Source organism: Benincasa hispida, chromosome 4 (genome assembly GCF_027475165.1).
Source record: "Benincasa hispida cultivar pf3 chromosome 4, pf3_genome.v1.1, whole genome shotgun sequence".
NCBI lineage: Eukaryota > Viridiplantae > Streptophyta > Magnoliopsida > Cucurbitales > Cucurbitaceae > Benincasa > Benincasa hispida.
The window spans coordinates 55,244,525-55,261,501 of record NC_143481.1 but is presented as its reverse complement, the minus strand read 5'-3'; the positions used below and the strand labels follow the sequence as shown (position 1 = coordinate 55,261,501).

The 16,977-nt window shown below is 35.9% G+C and overlaps 1 protein-coding gene across 12 annotated transcripts in view; it reads right to left on the bottom strand.

Annotated features, from left to right (window-relative positions):
* Positions 1-2,227: 2,227 nt before the first annotated feature.
* Positions 2,228-16,977, bottom strand: part of LOC120075512 (uncharacterized) — a 33,852-nt gene continuing 19,102 nt past the window's right edge. For 6 of the 12 annotated variants that reach the window (XM_039028970.2, XM_039028966.2, XM_039028967.2 and 3 more), the window contains exons 6-11: positions 13,193-13,610; positions 12,149-12,382; positions 11,697-11,790; positions 10,791-10,969; positions 2,998-3,064; positions 2,228-2,705 (exon numbers count right to left, since the gene is read on the bottom strand). In XM_039028970.2, coding sequence (XP_038884898.1) covers positions 2,557-2,705; positions 2,998-3,064; positions 10,791-10,969; positions 11,697-11,790; positions 12,149-12,382; positions 13,193-13,610 — 1,141 coding nt within the window. In that variant the 3' untranslated portion in view covers positions 2,228-2,556. The remainder of the gene's footprint in view (positions 2,706-2,997; positions 3,065-10,790; positions 10,970-11,696; positions 11,791-12,148; positions 12,383-13,192; positions 13,611-16,977) is intronic. The other 6 variants (XM_039028968.2, XM_090313080.1, XM_090313076.1 and 3 more) reach the window with 3 other exon arrangements.

The window sequence follows — 16,977 nt, the reverse complement described above, 5'->3', positions numbered from 1 at the left end:
ACTTAAGGAGTTAGATGTAACTATAGGGACAAAACAGTAAATTGGCCCAGCTATACTTACAAGTGATTTGTGAAGGGTCATCGTACTGTTGATTGGTTATATCCAATGGACACATAAATATATTTGTAGTACAAAGAGTGCAGTTGTCGGCCTTTAGTGGAATGCTCGACAGTTAACGGATGGTGGATATCGTGATTAAAGATTTTAGTCAGTTATTCACGTACCGTTGGAGCTTCAAGCTACAGGTCCATAAGGTCCCCTTGGTAGCTCAATGGATTCATATTGAGAATCAGTTTTTGGGTTAATTTGAAGTGTTCAAATTAACAAGAGGGAATTTGATTATATATGTTATAATTAAATTAATTCAATTATATGTGATATAATTGATTTGATGTATTAGATACATTAATTGGAGGAAATAATATAAATATGATTTATATTAAATGGAATAAAGGAGAAAAATAACTATAGTTTATATGTTGCATATGATGTGGTATTAAAACTATAGGTTATAAATATAATATGATAAATTAGTTATTATATTTATTTATAATTAAATCAATTATGAGATAATTGATTTCAGTTTTCTCCTATAGTCGAATGAGTGGTAAGTTATATTCAGTTATGGATAAAAATGAAAATGGTTTTCATTTTTCAAAACCAACGCATTCCAATTGCAAAAAGAAAAAAGCTATACAATAGTTTTGAGAGAATAAACGATCAAGTATCGAGTTTGCTAGACGATAGCTCCTCGCTACTCAACGATCGAGTACCCAGTCTAAATGTTAGACTTCTCCCTTCTCCCACTCACTCGATCATTTATGCGATCATTCAATTCCTTCTTCCCTCTACCAAATCCATATAAAACCCGCACCTTCTGGATTCTCACACCGAGAATACCAAGGTAACCGAGTGGTGGTGTCGAGTTTCTTGTTCAAGGGTCGAGGATCAAGTTCTACTCGGTTGTGTTTGAGTTTGTTGGGTTTTTTCGTTGCGTTCGTGCGCTTGATTGAGTTTGCTTGGACGCTTGGCTGATTGATCGATGGTATACTAAAAGAAAAGTTCTTCAAAGGTTTGTCTTACTCGATCCTTTTCTGTTTATTCCTCGAAGCATGCTGTAAATTACTCGTTGATGCATAACTTTGTTGTTTGATTGTAAATGTCCTTGTTCTTTCATAATGGGATTTGGAACGATCTGCTTTCGCTCAATGGAGCCTAACTAAATATATAAACATTATTCCTTTAAACCCAACTCCCAAAATATATATATATATATATATATATATATATATATATATATATTCTCCTTTTCCTTTTTCCTTAATAAATCTCCCAAAATCTTTCAATCAAACAAGTTTAAAAAAATCAGGCGAGTTGCAACCTACAATCCGAACTAACTTAAATTCAAATGTCCAAAATCCTTTATTAATTAAATTTACATTGTATTTTTTTTTCTTCCACCCAAATCAAATTCCAACTTAATTTAATAAAATAATTGAGTTTATAACATCAAATACTGTATTTATTATTGTTTTTATCCTTTTTAATATAACTTTACATTTTAAACTTTAAATTCAAAATCGGATACTTTAAAAACGTAAAAAGATTTTTCATATTTTGCATTATTAAGAATTTGGATCACAAAATCTGAATACAATTTTGAAAAAAAAATTTGAAAATAAAATCTAGACTACCAATCAAATGCATATTCACTAAATTCGGTGAATCTGAAAACATAAAACAAAATCTGAATTATCAAACCGACCTTAAATTTCTTGCCAAAATTTATTTTATAGAAACATTGAAAGGTGATATGCTTTTGGAGTTGGTGTTCTGAATAATACCAATCCATAAACCAGTCTTTCTTGATTTTGGTTTTTCTCAAGTTTGGAACTGTTATTTAAACTGCCCATATTATTTGAATGGAAATTGGGAATGTATGGAGTTCCATTTCCAACTCCATGTGATCTTGCATCCAAAGAAAGATGATGAAATATGTATATATATATATATATATATATAAGGGTAGAGGAAGCTGACTTTAGTTTATATTTCAAAAATGGTTTTCAGAATTATGATTTACTTGTAAGTGTTAAATTTGGTATTACTATACCACAAAGTCTAAGGAAAAACAATTAGCATTTAATCTAAAGGAAAAATGCCATGTCCAAATCAAACCTGCCTTTTTCAAAATTTGGCCAAGATCTTGAAATGTGCTTATATGTTATGAAGAAAATAGATCAAATTAGAAACTGTAAGCAAAAATATGCATACATAATTTTTTAAGAACAGAATTAAAAATGAAATAGTAATCACAAATTAGAATGGAATGATCCTAAAGAGTGCAAAGAGAAAAAAAAATAACACAACTTTAAATAGTTGACTTGATTGGTCTCCAAAATCTTTTTTTTTTTTTGGTTTTGTTAGGTTCCTTGTACAAAAAACTACATCAGACTACACAATCTTAAGAGCATAAGCTTCTCTTTCTCCCTGCACTCTCTATGGAGAGCCCAAAAACAGATACATTACTAGAACGTCCTTCATCAAAGGCTCCAACTACTTGCCCACACTGGCCATCCTCCATAGTTGACCTAACATCTTCATTGCAGCTGATTCCCTCGCTTCACGAGGGTCGGAACACAGCTCGCCACAGCTTGAATACTCAAAATCCATCCCTTTTACAAATACATTAGCTTGGAATCCACCTTCAAAACACACAATACACTTCAGCACCACTATGCCATAATAAATTATTTCAAATTGCAAGAACACCAGAACCATGCATGATCAGCCATCCACATGTAGAAAAAACATACAACCCTCAAAAGGCAAAACCAGAAAAGATAGGAGAGCGAGTGAGGCACCATCTAATTTGCAATCCACTGTACTTTTTCCTGAGTAAATCATTTGTATTTGTAGAATATTTCGAGATGCAAGAAGGTAAAAAGGAAGAAGAAGAAAAGAAGTAATAATTGACTGAGTCTACAAATATCTTACCATCTATTGACGAAACTCCGTAAACTGGCAATATCCAATAATTCTTATGACATATACCATCCAGTTCCTGCAAAGTCAACAGAGCATCATTACATTTACAACTAAAAATGTAAACAAATGTGGACACAATGAAATAAAATTTATAGCAGACAACCATTTCTTCACTCTTAAAAGCGTGTATAGAATATTTAACATCAAATGTACATCCCAACGGCAGTTTAAACTGTTTCGGAATGCTACATGCTTTTCAGAATTTTTTATGTTTCTTGTGCATTATTAGTAAGTTCAAATTGATAACCGGTCTCAATAAACTTGAAATACAAGATACAGATTACAGTTACTGTTAACACATCAGAGAGATCAACACAATGCACATTTTATTAGCCTAAGTTTGCCATACATAACAAATACCATCTTAGCAGCATACTCAAGAGGCTTTAGTGGGAGGGGAAAATGTTCTCCCCTCTCTCCTCCTTTCCTCCATCTCTCCATACCCCCCCTACCGACCACCTCACCGGACCTCACCATGCCCTCCCTAATCCTCCCTCCGTCTGACCATCCCCCTCACCCATCTCCCTCCAACCTTCCTTCGGACTCTTTCATCCCTCCCTTACTCTGTTTCTGCCCTGTTTTTCAGCCATGGTTTCACTCTCTGGCCGTATCCTTGATCACCCCTTCCTATTGGAACAAGAAGGATCCAACTTCCTTTTAAAAGACATAAAAAAAGGACAGTCCATTCTTCTCTCCCTAACCTCAGCTACTTGGCTTCTTGAGAGTTTTCGAAGGCTTTTGTATAGTTCCACCTTTGAGTTTTTCCTTCTAAAGGAAAAAGTTGATCAAAACTTCATGAGGCTTGCCAAATTTCGTGCAAAGGAGAATTGGTTTGTTGAATTTGCTGTTTGGCCAATCACAGGAGGAAGAAGGAATATCCACAACATCCCGTTTGGCAACGAAAAGGCAGGCTGGCAAGACTTCAAGGAGATGATCGATCGTTGCATCCAACACTTCAAAAAATCCCCTGCTCTCCAGGTCAGTACTTCTTCATCCTTTCCCTCTACTAAGCTTTGTCCAACCACCGGCCATAACAACCCTGCTCCACCCCCCTGTGTGAAATCTGCCCTCCCACCTTCCTCTCCTCCACCTATGAAGAAACAGAGCACCCCTGCTGTTTGGTTGAAGAAGAATGACGAGGTCTTGTCTGAGAATTTTAGTAACCTTTGGATTATCTCAAGACTAATGGCATCATACGGTTGGAAGGAGATTGCGGTAGAATTAAGCAAGTGTTTAGGCACCAATGTCATCATTAATCCTCTGTTTGCAAACAAAGCACTCATCAAACTAAGGCAAGGTAATATCAACGAAAAATTACCAATTAAGGGTAAATGGACTAAGGTCGGCCCTTTTCATCTTCATCTGGAAAAATGGAATCCAAACAGTCATGGAAGGCCCTCAGTAATGCAAGGTTATGGGGGCTGGATCACAATCAAAAACCTACCCTTAGATTATTGGTGTAGGAAAACTTTTGAAGCAATTGGGGCTTATTTTGGTGGATTAATTGCTATTGCTTCAGAAACTCTTAATCTTATCAATTGTCTAGAAGTAAAAATTCAAGTCAAGAGGAATTTATGTGGTTTTATGCCAGCCACCATTGAAGTTAAGGATGAAATTCGTGGAAGTTTCTACTTACATTTTGGTGATATTACTTGCTGTCATCAGAGCCTTTAAAACTACCCACTAAAGTCTTGCTTAAAGAATTTTCCAATCCAATTGATCAAATTTGGGTCCATGATGCTTTAAAGGATGAAGATGCCTCATCCCAAGTTGAAGAAATTGATTTATCCAATTGGTCCTTCCTATTGGCAAATAATTCTAAACCTAAGTTCTCGCGAAGCCCAAATGTAAAATCAGAAAAGTTGAAAGCAATCCAAAAGCCTCTAAATTCCTCCTTCAATCCGGGAGTAATAAAGGAAGTTGAAAAGCCTCAGACCTCATCCATCAGTGCGGGAGAAATAAGGGCTGTTCAACAGCCAGTTTGCTATTTTATTAAGGCTACCAAAGATACTCAATTAATTATGGAAGCTGAAAAGTCCCCACTTTTACAGCCTTTTGAAAAAGATTGCCTCATATCTCAGGCAATTGAGAAACCCTTGCAGCCGCAACTTTTTGAAAATACATCTAAGGAATTTGAAAAGCCCCCTGACTTATTTAATGTTGCAGAAAAGACCCCTCGTGTCCCACAAATAGAAGTTAATTATTCTGCTGCCATTAAGATGAAAGAGAAAGAAGTTGAAAAGCCACCATGGCCAAAAAGAAAAAAGAAAGCAAAACTTTGCATCCCCTGTAATGAAGTGCTTCACCCAGCCTCTTCCTCGACCGAGCAAGCCATAGCCAAGCCCGAAACCAAAGCCCCTCATCAGTTCTCCTTTTCCCTTGCTCTCTGTCTCAACTACTCTCCTCTGCCCTCCCCTGTTTTTCCAGACCAGCCGTCCTCCCCGCGCCCCCCCCTCTCCACCAAACAGCCGGCCCCTGCCTTACCCTGTTCTCCCCTGCCCTAGCAAAGCACCTTCCTCCACTGTTTCTGCTTTCCCCAAGCCGCCTATCCCTCCCCTAAACATAAAACCTGCCCTTAAACCTAGCAAAACAAACCAGAAAAGGCCAACCAGAGTTCGCCACCCCTCCTGCCTCTTTAAAACCTTTCCCAAACACTTTATCAGAAGAAAGCATTTGAGGGAGCATCCCAAAAGCCTCGGACTCACCCTCAGCTCAGCCTCCCCCAACCCCAAGAGACTTTTCCAAAAACAGTCTCTTAAGAAAAGGTCAGTTAATTCATCTTGACTTCCCCCTGACTCCCCCTTTAGCATCAGTTCAGAGGAAATTGATTGGCCTAGCACTTCAGAAGTTCAAAATGAGTCAATTCTGGGAGAAACCATACTTGCTGACCTAAATACCCTGTTTCAAACAGGGGAGGAACCTGCTGCCGAGAATATTCTCTCCAACCCTGCCCTTCCAGCCCTTAATCCAGCCCCTTCTGACCTCCCACCACATCTTCTGAGCTTAGTCATTGAATGCAGCTTGTTACTGGACTAACATTTGGTTGAAATTGTATTTGATCTCGAAAAGATGAAGATTGTTTCATCGAACACTAGAGGACTCAAAGACATTAATAAAAGATTGGCCCTTAAACGATTCTTAAAGAAAATTAACCCTTCAATTGTGTTAATTCAAGAATCCAAGAAAGAAAATTTTGATGCAAGCTTTCATTAAATCTTTATGGAGTTCTAAAGAAGTTGATTGGGAATTTGTTGAATCTTTTGGTGCTTCGGGTGGGCTGTTAACAATGTGGGACACAAGCCTAATTTTAGTAATAGAAACCCTCAAAGGCGGTTACTCTCTCTCGAATAAGTGCAACACTAATTGCAAAAAGACTTGTTGGGTTACTAATGTATATGGGCCAACCGATTATAAAGAAAGAAAGTTTGTGTGGGAAGAACTTCTATCCTTGGTAGCTTATTGTGAAGATGCATAGTGTATGGGTGGTGATTTTAATATCACAAGATGGGCACACGAAAGATTTCCCTTGGGTAGAAGCACTAGAGGCATGAGAAAGTTTAATAAGGTCATTGAGCAAGCAAAACTTATAGAAGTACGGTTGAATAATGGGAAGTTTACATGGTCAAGGGAAGGCACCATTGTTTCAAGTTCCCTACTAGACCGCTTCTTCATATCAAAGGGTTGGGATGAATTATTTGAAAATTCTAGAACCAATAGACAAGCCCGGATTTTTTCAGACCACTACCCAATTTTATTAGAAGCCGGATCTTTTAGTTGGGGTCCTTCACCATTCAGATTTTTCAATAGTTGGCTACTCAATAAAGATTGCATCCAAATTATAGAGAAAGCTTGGTTTGACAGCAAAGCACATAGTTGGGCTGGTTTTGTATTAAATCAGAAACTAAAAGATGTGAAAACAGCAGTAAAGCAGTGGCATATCAGCAATAAGGAAGAGTCAAAACAGAAAGAGGAGAGGTTGTTGGCAGAAATAGAAAATTGGGGTACACTTGCAGAAAATTCCCCACTGTCCAGCACTGATTATGCAGCTTGGTCCTCCTTAAAATCAGAACTAATGGCTTTATACAGGTTGGAAGAAATTAATCTATGGCAGAAAAGTAAACTAAACTGGCTTAAGCAGGGAGATGAGAACACATGCTTCTTCCACAGATTCTTAGCAGCAAAAAAGAGGAGAAACTTTATAAATGAGCTAGTTGATGAACAAGGGATCCCAACAAAGTCGAGTGCAAAAATTGAAAACCTAATACTCAACTATTACAGCAACCTTTACCTAAAAACTCCAGGGCAGAGACACCTTCCTTTAAACCTAGATTGGCCTTGTGTAAGCTCAAATCAGAATCTTCTACTGCAAAGTAATTTTTCAGCCACAGAAATTCTCTCAACTATAAAATCCCTTGGCAAAAACAAAGCCCCAGGCCCCGATGGCTTCACTTCTGAATTTTTGCTAAAGTTTTGGCCTATGCTCAAGTCAAGCTTCCAAGATACCTTTAATGACTTCTACAAGAATGGCAAGATCAATGCGTGTATAAGAAAGAATTTCATTTGCTTAATACAAAAGAAGTAGCCATCAAGGTAAGTGATTATAGACCCATTAGTTTAGCCTCTTTAATCTACAAAGTCATTGCTAAAGTGTTAGCCGAGAGACTAAAAGGGGTCATGTCCGACATCATTGCTCCATCCCAGAGTGCTTTCATAGAAGGAAAGAAAATTTTGGATCCCATACTTATAGCCAATGAAGCCCAAGAAGAGTCAACATCCTCATTTGGATTATGCTTTTCGGTCAGCTAAATGTAGCTGAAGTCCTCCAGAAGAAGCAACCAGCATCCTCCCTTTCCCCCACAGTATGCCCACTCTGCCTACATCACAGCGAGGACTCGTTTCATCTTTTCTTTACATGCCCCTACTCAAGTTAGTGCTAGAATAAGCTGCTGTGTTTTTTCAATCTTCCATGGACCTTGTGCAATGATTTCAAAAGTAATGTGTTTCAGCTCCTTGCCGGACCCACCTCCCACAAATCTATCCGTTTGTTATGGTGTAATGCTATAAAAGCCTTATTGGTAGACCTTTGGTTTGAAAGGAACCAAAGAATTTTCCATAACAAAGCCACTAGTTGCCAAGATCGCTTTGAAGCCACCTGTCTTCAAGCCTCCTCCTGGTGCCTCCTCTCCGACCCTTTCCGTGCCTACAGCCTTTCAGACTTCAACCTCAATTGGGCGACCTTTATCTCAACCCCTCCCATCGGAGGGCACTAAAATCCTCCAGATTTCCAGATTCCAGCAACGCATATTGAACTTTTTATATTTTTATTATTTTCAAGCCACTGTTTTGGCTTCATCCTTAGTTTTTTCACTTTTGTTGTCTCTTTAGGCTTTGTCCTCTTTTTGTAATCTTGTTCTCCTTTCTCTCAGTCATGGGATAGAGTTGGATATGATGTGGATGCTAAGGGAGTGTCAACCTAGTTGAGACGTCCGGGTGCATCTCATGATCCTTTCACAAGTACTTGTATTCTCGCTTTTCTCTTTGTATAACTCTATTGTACTTGGAGCTTTCGCTCATCTTTATTTATTAATATAATGAATCGTTTCCTTTTCAAAAAAAAAAAAGCAGCATCCTTAACTACATATCTCATCAATGGCATTACAAGTTACAAGTTTTTATGCTCAATTCGCTGCAACCTGGGTAAAATATAAAGATTTGTTACTTTGAGGCATTACAACTTGACATTTATACGTGTACCTTATCCTAGAAAGGAAATTCTCTCTTAACAAAAAGAAAATCCACCGGATCCACATGGATATTGAAGTTTAGACTAAAGAATCTAGAAGATGGTTTCTGTTAAGCCGATTTCAAAAGTTAGTGTTCCAATTACAGGCAGGAGACCAAGTTGAAGTCAACCTTAAGGTTTGGTTCGGTTTTTCTACAATTATCATAGATAAGTTGAACAAGAAAGTATATAATAAAGAACGTATGTGTGAACAATGATATAGTGATATTATTATTATTCATAAAGAAAGGTGAACCAAGCACCTTACAAAACTTGAGGGCCAGCTTCTCTTCCTATACAAACTTCACAAAAGATTCCTCTTCTCCCTCACCCTTACATCATTCCCTATTCATCTATCTAACTTTCACAGGATACATTTCACCTTTTACCCCTCCTCTCGTACACTTTTACTATTGGAGGCCTAACATCACCCTGAAATAGAAAGATAAAATTTGTACTTATAACTAAGCTCATAGACTAAGTTCTTAATTTTTATTTTATCAGCAACGCGTTCCATCCACAATAAAGATTGTTATTTGAAAAAAAATGAAGAGATGGCAGCCAACAGGTGTTCTAGTTATAAAACATATTGAGAGGAAGCTCTGTAGACATCAGAAAAAGAGAAAAGCTAAAATCTCTTTCATACATGAGAGATCATAAAGAAGTTCAACATATAATGAACAAGTAGACAAAACTAGGACCTCGAAAATTAGGTGCTGACTAGTAGCATAAAGAATATTGAGGCAGCTTTTTCCTTGCATAAACTATATAGTCATATGTATAATAAAGTAGGGGATAAAAAGAAAAAAAAAACCCTTAAAAAATGATATCATAATGTCCATGGACTGTTTGGCATCACAAAGAACTAAGCTTGACAAATATCTAATCTTCACTACTACCAAAACGTAGCAAACAGCTACATCAACTTTCACACCTTCAGGGTAACAGTGTTATCGGGCTGATTAATGTTCATATTAATAAAGATTTTATTTCAGTGATAGGCTCCCTATGATAACTCGAAAATTTTAATGAATTAATTAGCCACAAATTCCTTTATTTCTCTTCTCTTCTCTTCTTTTCTTTTCTTTTTCTCTATACGCTCAGTATCCAGACCACATTGATTTTGAAACCATAACTCAAAGTCCCTTTAATTGTTTTCAACTTAACCCCTAGGTCAACCCATTGTAGTTCATTCTCATCTTTTGATCTTCCTTTAGCCACACTATTTTATAGCAAGATCTTAAATAGTAAGCCCAAGGGTTTACTAGTTGATGGTAGCAATGATATTGGTGATATTGGCTATACTATATCTCTATGATACAATAGTAAGCAGCTAGAAGATGGAGGGTCACCCAATGGAAGGTGTAATTTTTTTTAAGTCCAAGTATTTCCAACTAGTATACTAAGCACTATAACGAAGCTATGTAACATCACTCTATTCTTCCAGTCCAGTTGTCTGAAATAATGGACCAATGTCTTCCGTGTAATTGTGCTCTATAATTTTAGCTTGGCAATCCTTAAAGAGTTCCTTTCATGCCCCTTTGATCTTGTAGCCTCTCTTTTACTTACATCTCTTTGAATGAAAGATGAGTTTCCCATAATCGAAAGTTGCAAATATAGCAATCAGGCCTAAATTATTTACTGATATAGTATAATGTAAAAGAATATGTAGATATAACAAAATTTTGATTTCGTCGAAGTCTATCAATGATAGACCATATCACTGGTAGGAGTCTATCAGCGATAAAGTTTCGCCGATAGATTTTGCTATATTTGCAATTCTTTAAACATGTTGCTAAATACTTAATTATTATTTCTAAAAGTACTATCCAATGCAGTTACCCTTTATAATATATATATGTCGTGGGCAGCATTAAGGCATAAATATAACACAAATACAACCGTGCAAATACCATGGAATATTAAAAATTTTGAATATTATTTTCCTCAACTAACCCACCTTACATGGATTCTGTACACAGAGAATCGCTTCTGACAATCTCTTCCTTGTGACATATTGAGATGAGCAGTTTTCTTCAAAGTATTGATAAGATTTATCTTCCGCAGTGCTTCTTAGGCATACATCATTACAACATTCAATCACCGAATCCAGCTTTATAACCAAATCATCTTCATCACCTTTAGCAACCAAAATATGAATGTGATTCAGACATTTTCTTTGGCTAATTATGATAACTATTGATTAACCTAGTCTGATGAAAATAGATCAAAATAAAATCTAGAAAAAAATTACGGAATCAAATAAGAAAAACCAGGGAACAAAGTAAAACTCAATGTCAAAATTAAGCATTTCCTTCAAATATTAAAAAGCATCTCCAATGGTGTTAGCTACATGTACCAGGATGCACTGAAAACAATCTCAAACTTCTTTCAATATGTAATTTTAATTTAAATCTGAGTTTCTATTATTACTTGTTCTAATTTAACACAAATCATCGACATACATACAATATTGAAAATTTAACTCCAACGTACACATTAAACGATTCGGTAAAGCAATAACAAATACCAAATCCAGAAGTACAAATGTTAAGCTCGGGATCTGCATAATCCTTGGAATAGTGACCATGACGATAATTCAAATCTTAGTCTCTAGCCAATACTGAAAAATCCTTATAATGGGTGCAGCACGGGCTTATAAGACCATAAATCATAGATAGCTGGGGTAGGAGTTCATCAAGTAAAACCGAAGCAAAAAAGAGACTGAGGACTTCAAGTATTTGAAGAAGGAAATTATCTAAATTTGTAGAGGCTTTTGAACTTGAAACGTTTCATATAGACAAAAGTGTAGAAACAAAACAAAAACAGGAGGAACAGAAAGAGGAAATGAGACAATAGAGCAAACCCTTTAATATTGTCTGCATGTTTTTATCACACTGCGCGATCTCATCTTCAATGAGGTGCTGTTGATGAGACTGCGACAGAATGAATGGATTACACTGTCAAAAAATGATTATTTAATATGATTGAAAAGGGCTCTATCTATGAGCAACCCTTGTTCACAGAGAGAGAGAAGCACGGACAGTTGAATGCCACTGTAAGGTGATACATACAAAAATATACCAGAACAAGATTAGTTATTTTCCTACGATCTTGTCTACCAAGGTTGAGATGTAAATCACTATGCCCATCTCTATTTTACAATTATGGTGTAAACTCTCAGCTCTTTATCATATAATACGTGTTCTCATTATTTGCATCGCACTAAACTTTAAAAGAAAGTTTCTGGTTCAAATTAAATTCATGAGACAAGGATAATCCCTAAGCATAATCACAATATAAGATATATGTTTGTACCAGTTTATCCCTCTTTCTGATTAGAGCTTTAATCGCAGCTTGTGACAATGCGGTTTCTTTCGAAACAATAATTGCTTGTAACTTGGAAAGGTGCTCTGTGTTCGATTGACAGGTGATGAGAGCATGATCATCATTCCTATTTTGATCAAATGAAATATTGTCAGAGAGATTTCCAGAAGCAATCTTTTCGCCACTGCATTCAGCAATACATGGGTTTGTAGCTAATATCCCATCCTGGAAAGTAAATTATGCCATCAGCTGAATTATAAATAAAACAAATATAGTAAAAACTAATTCATTAAAAGCTATCACATTATACAATCTGAAAAGTATGAGTTATTAGCAAAAGATTATTTATTTACAACATTAATAACTATCATTTTATCACGTGCAAGATTGAAACTCTCCTTTGATTAACAAGCTCATCATACAGATAATTGATTAAAGTACAGATATGGCAATGCCAGAATTTGAACACCAAGTGTATGATATATTTGTTGAGAAGTAATTAATCATTTTCAAAGCATTTAACAATTCCTTCAAAAACTTTATCTTTTTAAATCATTTACCTTGCTACATGCGACATAGTTCTTTACATTATTAAAAAGGGATTTAAATGTGCAAGTTCTTCGATTTAATCCATCACAAAAATGAAACCAAAAAACAAATGGTAACTTTTGTGGAGTCTGAAGCAGAGTAACCACGTCAATCCATCCTCAAGCTGTCCCTTGGCCCATAGGTCCCAACATTGAATATCATCTTGAGTGATTAAAGTATGCATACAAAGTACCCAAAAAAATATTATTCAAAATCTGCTCTAAAAATTATCATGTCCAGATCCTTCAAGGGATGAACCCATAATAATTCTTAAGTTGTAGATATGATTAAATGCCAAAATTTATAGGAGAGAATAAAATGTGAGTCAATGTTCCCATAAGCATCAGGAGTCCTAATGGCATATACATAATTAAGACAATATGTATCTTAATGTCCCTAAATATAGATACAAAATGAAGACTAAGTGAAGAGACTTCAATGTCATACCTTGACTTTAATACTTTCCAAGGCATTTGATTCATTTATCATACATGGGGTCATCACTTCATAGTGATTGTCAGCTTGCCTAGCATTTCTTTTCTTTGTATAGGAAATGATAACTTGGCTAGTGTTAGGTACATCCTTTTTCTTCTCCGCTGTATAGGAGGGAACTATGTCATCCACATTAGCACTCTGGGGCCTGCAGATCGCATCATGCAAACCACCCACACAGTTAGTATTATCTGATAACCTCTCCAATCCTTCACCACAAGTGCTAGCCTCTGTATACATATGGTTCGCACTAGCACCATTTTGATCGTTTTGAATTTTAAGCTTCCTGGTTACATCAATTCTCTCAGGCCTGTTCAAGTTTTCATCAATCTTTTCTTCACCTATGCCTCCCAAATTATCTAATGAAGTTTCCCTACGTGAAAGAAAGGATAGAGATATTAGTATGCAATCATCTTTCCGTATACAAGTCAAAAAGAATAACGCTTGTCGTTATGTAGCAAAAAAAATACTTCCTTTGCCCTCAAATATGTGATTACTCCCTAACATGGATATTTCATTACTTAAGAAAATGCTACATTACAAAAGAAAGCATTCACCACACATGCAAACTACTAGAATCACAGACTTGGGATAAATGACCGCAAATCAACAGCTAGAAATAAAGGAGAGATGCAGCCAAGATTTCAAATTTACAGATCAATTTTCCACACTACTCATCCTCAAGCAAGACAGAATGTAAAGACAGTAGGTTTTTAGTTGCAGAAGTTTGCTAGGACCGCTCAACATAAACTCTCCCTCCATTTGCAATCTCTTCTGATAATAAAATTTAAGTTTCTTGTCCAGAAAAAATAATTTTAAATTAATAAATAAACAAAATAAAATAAACTTTTTTAAAAAATAACAATAATAAAGAAAGAAAGAACAAGAAGAGGAAAATGCCCTTCCATCCTAATATTAAAATATTTTCTTCCGTTTAACAAACTTTCAAAAGACTTTTTCCAAAACCCAAGCACAGCATACAAGCTTTACTTTCAAAAGAAGAGGGATGCTTATTTTTCCTCTATCAATGTTCTCCTGGTATTCTTTTCCTTTCTACCTTTGGAATATAAGTACTTTGAGCATTAGCCTCTTTTCATTTCATCAATGAAAAGTTTTTTTCTTTGTCAGAAAAACCCCAACAATTTCTCAGTCATCGTGTTTATTACCAAAGATTCCTTTCTAACCATATTGCTCAAGTGGGAACTTCACAGGTTTAAGAATGTCATCGATCTTTTACTAGCAATGCTACAAAAAATATCCAAACAATGTAGTGAATTGGAACTACAAAAAGATATCCAAAAATCAATGTGTGCTGAGAGGGATTCCTATTTACTTCATTTCCTGTTTACTTCAACCTCAATTGTTGTGGGTTAATGGAGCTAAAGCCATTCTTTTAGAAATTTGGTGGGAAAGGAACCAACGCATTTTTCATGACAAGTCACTCCCTTGGTTTTATCAATTTGCTCTTGTCAAAGCTTCTTCAGGGTTTTTTTTTCCAAATTATTTGCTGCTATATTCAAGACATTAGTTTAAACTGGAATGCATTTATATCTTCTTAGTCTAGTATTATCAAGATGCTCCAATTAAGCTCTAGTTATGTAGTAATTTTCATTTGTTGCTAGTTTTTATTTTTTTCTCCTATCTAGTACTTTGAGCAACAGACTCATTTTGTTATTTCAATGAAAGTGACAATTCTTTTTTAAAAGAAAAAAAAGGTCCCTACTTTAGTTAAGAAATACAGACACTTTAGTCTGGCTAGCGTGTCTGTGTCCGACACATATCTAACACTTGTTGGATACGTATCGGACACTTGATAGTACAACAAATGTGTTAGACATGCATAGAATACTTGTTGAGTAGACTAAAAAGAACACATATATGACAATAATAATAAATTTTGAATGTGAAATACAAAAAACTAAGTTTTGATAGTTTTCTTTTTTTTTTTTTTTTTTTATGAGAAACATATGAATAATTTCATTGATGGGATGAAATTACAAAAGGGCACATAAGCCGTGAGAGATTACATAATACTATGGCATTGTGAAATAAGAGAAGTAAAATTGTAATCACAAAAGTGTTGGGTGAATTCACACCATGTGAAAGAAGTATACAATAGGTAATCAAAGAAGTGGGTGAAGAAATCTTCAAAAGTACGATGATTTCGTTCATTCCATAAGAGCCAAAAGAAGACTTTGATGATGAAGCACCAGAAGATCTCTTTTTTGTTTTTGAAAGGGTGGCCAATAAGGAGCATATTCAGTAGAGTGATAGGATCGTTTGGAAAGACCATACGGTAGTTGAAACATGTGAGAATCTTCTTCCAAAAGGATTAGGCATAATCACAAAAAACCAGAAGGTGCATAATAGTCTCCCACTGTGGTGGCATAAGACACACCAACTAGGAGCCAAAATCATCCAAGGGGCTTGTTTAATAAGAATATTAGTGGTATTGATGCCTCCATGACTAACTTCCCAAAGGAAGAATTGAACTTTCTTTGGAATGGGACCTTTCCAAATATGCTTGTATAGGGCAGCATTACTGTCTTTACCACTTCGAGCAAGATGATGGATCATCCATTTCAATGTAAATGTACCAGATTTCTCCAATTTCCATCTCCGTGTGTCATTATCCGAGGGGTTGCCGAGGGCAAGCAGAATGGAGGATATCATAGTCCATTCATCCATTTCAGCCTCGTTAAGATGTCGTCTCAGATCTAGATCCCACGCTTGATAGGTCAAGTTCCAGCAATGTGCGATGGATGCCTCCTTTTTCCTAGATAAAGCATGTAGCCTTGGAAAAGTGGTCTTGAGATGGATGGATCCAACCCAACAGTCATTCCAAAATGATGTTTTCTCGCCATTTCCAATCATGTTCTCAATGTTATCATGAATCGAATCGGCCATCTTAGCAATATATTTCCATGGGCCTTTTAGAAATATTGATGGATCTGCTATAGGGATGGAGAGGTGAGCCATATTCAGCATCAATAAGGCACCTCCACAAAGTATTTGTCTTGAATTGGTATCTCCAAATCCATTTGACCAATAGCCCTTTGTTTCTTTTTTTTCAGGTCAGTTAAGCCAAGGCCCCCCTCGGTAATAGGAAGTTGAACTTGTTACCAATTGATAGAGTGTATTCCTCTTTTGTCATTGTGCCCCCTCCAAAGGAATTTTCTATATAGTTTCTCTGTCCGATCACTCGCCGTGGATGATATCTTGAAAAGAGATACAAAGTATGTGGGTAGGTTGCTAAGCGTGGCTTGGATCAAGGTGAGCCTACCTCCTTTGGAAATATAATTATCTCCAACTATTAAGACACCTCTCCACCTTCTCAATGATAGTTTTGTTTCACTACTAACCAAGATGTCTTTTGTAACTCCTTTGGTCCGAAGCTTCTACCCATCTCCTTTTGTAATTTCATACAACAATGAAATTGTTTCTTATAAAAAAAAATAATAAATAAATAAATAGATAAAACTAAGTTTTTTAATCAACCCATTTACTTTTGAATTTCTTTTGGTTTTTTTTTTTTTTTTGAAATGGAAACGAGCCCCATTCATTGAATTAATAAAAAGAGACTAATACTCAAAGTACAATATACTTTTGGTATAAAAATGAGCTATCTTTTTAAAAATATATATTTTAATAAATGTGTCCTTATCGTATTGCGTCCTATATTTTTTAAAGAATGGCGTGTCACCATATCCGTGTTGCGTATCTGTATTTGTGCTTCTTAG